This window comes from Bos grunniens, chromosome 2 (genome assembly GCF_055505025.1).
Source record: "Bos grunniens cultivar Pamir isolate PY7600 chromosome 2, Bosgru_T2T1.0, whole genome shotgun sequence".
In the NCBI taxonomy this organism is placed as follows: domain Eukaryota; kingdom Metazoa; phylum Chordata; class Mammalia; order Artiodactyla; family Bovidae; genus Bos; species Bos grunniens.
The window spans coordinates 57,937,086-57,943,085 of NC_141166.1; the positions used below are offsets into that span (position 1 = coordinate 57,937,086).

General features: G+C 49.6%; 1 protein-coding gene across 2 annotated transcripts in view; it reads right to left on the bottom strand.

Moving 5' to 3' along the window:
• Positions 1–4,328, bottom strand: part of GYPC (glycophorin C (Gerbich blood group)) — a 49,156-nt gene extending 44,828 nt beyond the window's left edge. For both annotated transcript variants that reach the window (XM_086367007.1, XM_086366996.1), the window contains exon 1: positions 4,217–4,328. In XM_086367007.1, the coding sequence (XP_086223133.1) occupies positions 4,217–4,253 (37 nt within the window). In that variant the 5' untranslated portion in view covers positions 4,254–4,328. The remainder of the gene's footprint in view (positions 1–4,216) is intronic.
• Positions 4,329–6,000: the final 1,672 nt, after the last annotated feature.

A 6,000-nucleotide genomic window follows, 5' to 3' on the forward strand; every position in this document is an offset into this window, starting at 1 on the left:
AGCTAGGCACCAAGTGGTAGGGGGCAGTTGGGGTCACAGAGCTTCTTAGAAGTCAGAATTCCTGAAAATGTGACAGACCCAGAAATTCCTCAGGCTGCAAAGTGTCCTCAGGGCCCCAGTGAGTGGTTTTCTAGTGTCAGGAGGTTCCCAGGGAGGCCTTAACTGACCAGCAGGTATAGGTGTGTGTATAGGGGGCAGTACCCAGAGAGCCTGGAGGCCTGAAGCAGGCAGGTGTGAGGGTGTAGCTGGAGGGACAGGTCAGTCCAGGCAGGAGGAAGGACCCTAGGGAATGTCCCACGCTGGCTGTGGAGGGCAGCAGCTGGCCCAGTGTGGGTCAGGCCTGACCACACAGAAGGGGTGATGGCAAGCAGTGGTAGACTGAGGTTGGACCACAGGCCTGCATGAAAAGCTATGGTGTGGTTGGCAGGTTTTAAGCATCTGTGCAAAGGCACAGCCCTGGTTTCCTGGGCATGGTTCTCATTGCCTGTGGGAGGCAAAAGGCCCTGCCTGGCACACATGGGCAGCAGGCCCACATGCACCCTAATGCCGCACTCAGGTTAGCCTCTGTTGGCTCTGGGGTCTCATAGCCTGTGTCCATAGCCTGGCTGTATCCTGGGGACCAGGAAGCCCTGAGGATCATCATTCCCCAGCCTCCAGTGTTTCATCTGCAAAACAGGGAAGAATATGCCTGTGAGGCCAGGCAGTGGAGGAATGACCCGGGCAAGGCTGGACCATGGGCCTAGGCATATAGGTACCGACATTGCTTCTGTTACATTATCAAAAGCAAACTCAGCTGCTCTCTGCTAGGGAGACTGGAGATGATTAGCACCTGCAGGCCAGGTTTGCTAAATTCTGTTAACAACAACATCTGCCAATACCACATCACTGGGCACAGTGCCAGACCCTTATTCTCTTGTTCATCACACTATTCCCAAGAAGTAGCTGTTGACAGATGAGAAAACTGAAGCTCCGAGGTCTCCTATATCTCCTCAAAGTCAGTAAGTGTTGGGGATGGTATCCAATCAAGTCTGACTCCCCAGCACAGCACTTGTGGGGCTTAGGTCCACCCTCTCACTCACCATGAGAGACAGCACACTTCATTTAACTTCTGGGGCATATTTCCTCACTGGGGGTAGGGAACCTGCTAGGAAGTGGGCAAAGGCCATACAAGGTACTTCTCAGCAAAAGAAACACAGTACCTAACAGAAGTGCAAAAGCACGTGTAATTACAGAGGCACATTCAAAAGTGAGAACATGGGTCACACATCAGATTGGGCAAGATAAAAACCACACAGTGTGAGTGAGGATGCGGGGAAACACCATTTTCATTGGCTGTCAGAAAGTGTTAGAAATTCATGTAACCTTTTGAAGGGCATTTTTCAGTATCTAAAAACATTTCACATGTATATACTTTTTGTCCAAATTAAATTCTGAGGGAAAGTATCCTAAATGTACATAAACATATGCAAATGAAACCCTACTTACAAGGGTTGTCATGGCAGCACTGTGTCTGGTTAAAAAAAGAAATCAAGACTGTACACAACCCAAATGTCCATTTTTGGAGGAATTGGTTAAATAACCCATTCATATTCATACTATGCAGCCCCAAGAAGGATGGATCTGTATATGGTGATAAAGTATACTCTGTAAAATATGGTCTTATGAAGAAAAAAAAAAAGATGAAGTAGAATACATGTTTCATTTGTAAATGAAAAAGCAATTGTAGAGATATACAATACTTCTAGAAAGTTTCTCATAAATCTATAAAGTCCCTGCTCTGGAGGTGGGAAGAAATTCTATTATAAACTCTTCAAACATTGTTTAAATTTTCTTGTTTTGTTTGTAGCTTGTGCTTAAGAGTGCCTAAGGGCTTGTGCTTAGGTGTTGTGTTTGCTCACCCTTTGGAAGGTGTTTAGGTTGGGGTCTCAGAAGGGCATTTGATGGGCTATATACCTGCCACTCAAAGAGGCAAACTGACTTGAGTTGCCAGCTTCTCCTTGCTGGTGAAGGGCCTCTCTCTCCCCATAGTAGATGGGCTGGTGAGCTCCCACTGCAAGCACAAGACGCCTCTTACCCCACATTCCTATTTCCCTGGAGGCACTGCAAGTCCCCAGAAATAACTGGCCAACTCTGGGCACCCTTGGAAGGTCCAGTTGCTGGCTGTGCCAAAGCCATGTGACTCCCAAAAGCCACGGATATCTGGAGGGGTTGAGCAACAGCTCTGATGGAATGTCATTTGGCACTGAACACAATCCTCCCTGCTTTTGCCAAAGGTAGCGCATTCTATATAAAGCTGCCAGACCTGGCCATCTCCTCACTGAGCCTGATCCTCCCCATCAAGGGCAAGGCGATTGATTTCTGCACATAACTCCTCCGCAATAATTGTGGCCTTTGGGTTTATGCACCCAGTTGGATAGCGGGGGCCTGGCTGGGAGGGAGCAGCAGGTCCTCTCCATTGTAATATCTGGTTCTGGGGGTGGGGTAGTGACGTAAACTGAGACAGGAAGGATATAGACACATCCTGCCTGAACTAGCAGCGGTGGTGAGAAATAGAGCTCCACGGTTCTCCCACGGCAGAGATCCTGCCAGAAAGTAAATCCTAAGGTTAATCTGGAATGGTATGCAAGTAAGGGCTGCATCTCCATCAGTTCTGGAAGAGAAGTGTTTGCAGTCATTGGTCAAGGGTCAAGGTCTGAAACCTGAATCCTGGAGAACCACTGTAGAGGGGCAGGGTGAGTGGATGGGTTGGGGGAGGGCAAGGCTCCCTGAGCATGCCCATCTTCTCTAGACTGGAAGGATTATAGGCCCGCACTTCCTTGGTACCTGAATTAGAAAAATCACAGTGCCCTGTCCCCTCAACACTGGCCCCGAGACACACATACACACTAAATAGTATCTGATTCACACAAACACACACTCACTAGTGTCTGACTCACACTCACAGACACATACACAAAGGTAAACACTAACTCACAGGAGCTCATGGATCCTCAGTATGATACAGATGCTGGACATTCATTAAGCGCTTAACATGTGTTCATCTCTATGCTGAGCCACTGAACTCTCACAATCCAAACAGGCATACTATCCTATTATTCCCACAAAGAATGATGAAACTGCAGCTAAGGGAGGTTGGCTGGCCTCAGGTTCCTGTAATAAGTTGCACACATGGTCCAAAAGCAGGCAGGGACGAACTGGGAGCACCTCATGGGCACACACATGGCCATGTACACAGAGAGGCACATGGTGGACAAAGACAGACCCAGTGGCTCTCGCCCAGGCTCAAGAAAGAAACAAATGGAGTGTGTCTCCAGTACCCATAATCATGACCCTATTAACTACTAAATGTATTACATTATAGACTCAGTCTCCTCTCTGACAGTTTCTAAGAATCAGACCTAGCCAGGGTAGGGAGGAGTGATCAACACTTTTTTTTTTTTTTTTTTTTTTTGGTCTGTTTGCTTGTTTATTTTTTAAATGAAAATTTAATGTTTATTGCAAAAGCCCAATGGCGGGGGAGGGGGTGATGTTGGGGGAGGCCCAGTAACATTTCAGAACATTGCTTTTGAAAATCACAAAGAATCCCTGCGGGATTTCCTGTCCTAAGAAAGCATGTGCCGGTTTTAAAAAGAAAGAAAACAGGCTCTGAAGAATTGTAACCGCCCAAACGGTCAAGGCAAGCCGAGCCGATCCCTGCAACATCTGCGTGTGGCTGGTTCCCGCCCGCCTGGGAGAAGAGAGGAGTCGGGAGTTAGCAGAGTTAACTCCGAGTTTCTCAGAACTCGCCTCCACCTTCCTGCCGGCGCAGTCCCGAAAACAACTTGTGCTTTCTCTGCGCTGCTTACCGATCTGTCTCTCCCTCTTCATTCTCTCAGGGGAAAAGTTCTGGCCACAGGGCACTTCCCCACCACCACACAAAGAAACAGAAAGCCAGCGGGTGGCCGCGGGGACGGAGGTGGCCTCTCTAGGCCCGGGGCGCGCAGAGCCCGCGCACCAGACTCGGGGGACAACGACCCCGCGATGCGCAGGGCGCTGCGACGCCCGGGTTCCCGCGATGTTCGGTGACGCGGTCCTGTGGGTCCCTCGCCCACCAGGAGGCCGGGCGGCAGCCAGAGTCCCTGGGTTCCTTGGCCACAGTTCGGGCTTGCCCCCCCCCCGCCCCCACCGCCCCCTCGGTACCCGTCCCCCCCTCGCCCCTCCTCCGGCGGGTACTCACCTTGCTGGGTCGTGGTCAGCGGCAGCGGAGTGCTCATCGCTGACCGGTGCGGGGCACGGCCAGGGGGACCGTGGCAAGGGTCGCGATCGGCCGCTCCTGACCCTCAGCAGCCGGAGGAAGCGGCACCTGTGTCACACTCCTCGGCGCGGACCGAGGGGAGGGGCTCCGGCCAGAGATAGGCAGACTTCATTTAGTTTTTTCTGCAGACTTGGCTGATGGGGTTCCCACCCATTTTTTTTTTTTTAAACACATACACCCGCCCACTTCTGAACTCTTCTGTGCTCTGACTTTCCTGCGCGAGAATCACATTTTTCTAACTAGTTTCTGTTTCTATCTGCAGCTAACAGATAGAGGTTGTGTTTGAGAATTACCCTGTGTGTGGGCTGAAAAGCGCCCAGACGTGACAAGATGGGCTTCCCGGATGGCCTTCCCCGCCGCCACGGTCCGGGACGGTGACCAAATAGAACCAGACTTACGTTGGAGCCTTGGCGGATCCTATGAGGCCTCTCAGAGCCGCGGAGCCTTTGTGGCCTGGGGAGAGTTCCTGGCCTCCTCGTGCCTTAGGGCAACTGCCCCAATCCATGGGCTTATGTTTGGGAAAGATTCCTAGAAAAAAGGGTGCTAAGACCCTGTGACTTGTTTGAATCACCTTTGTCTGAGGCTTTCAGACAGAGTGGAGTGTTTGGAGAATTCACTTTATTAGGCAATTAAAAACTCTACAGGGATTTTGACACTCTGGTTAAATGAACTCTACCCATCTCAACCAAAAAGAATGTTGTGTAATATATAGCATTATATTCTCTTCACCTCGCAGAGAGAAAGGTAGGGAGCTTCAGAACACGTCACCTGTATTTTAAATCCCTGTCCAAGGAAACACCCTGGCCTTCTCCTGTCTTTTCTGTGGGGTTTTCACTGCTGTTTACCTGACAGTCCTCATCTCTGCTGCAATTTCAGGGCACCTTTCCAGCAGTCTGTGCAATGTGTGTGCAGTTGGGATTACCATCCAGATTGAACACAACTCAAGACTGCCCCCTGGAGGTGTGCAATGCAGATGCTCTGCCCCGTTTCTCCCAGCCTAAACCACTCCAGGTGTCCTTACTAGAGCTGCCTGTTTGACACAGTGGAAAGTATTTCTAATTCTCTTTAGTTAGATAGTGTTTATACCTGCTACTAAGTTACTTCAGTCGTGTCCAACTCTGTGCGACCCCATAGATGGCAGCCCACCAGGCTCCCCTGTCCCTGGGATTCTCCAGGCAAGAACACTGGAGTGGGTTGCCATTTCCTTCTCCAATTCAGGAAAGTGAAAAGTGAAAGTGTAGTCGCTCAGTCACGTCAGACTCTTCGCAACCCCATGGACTGCAGCCCACCAGGTTCCTCTGTCCATGGGATTTTTCAGGCAAGAGTACTGGAGTGGGTTGCTCATAGGTTATAGAGCTTTAATCAAAATTCCACACTCAACATGTCTTATGGTGACGAGAAGTGAACTCTTCACAGAATGTCTTTGGCCAGGTGTGGAAAATTTTAGTCTCAGTTTCCCTATCTGTAAAATGGATACAAGAACAATTACATTCCAGGTTTTAAAGAGGCAATGTCTACTTAATGACAGTGGGACAAAAAAGGCATTTAACAGAAGCTGGCAGTGATTACTGTAACAGTTTAACATTTTATTTTGTAATGCATGTAGGTTCATGTTGGATAATAGCATCGCCTGTGTTCAGTTCAGTCAGTTCGGTTCAGTCGCTTAGTCGTGTCCGACTCTTTGCAACCCCATGAATCACAGCACG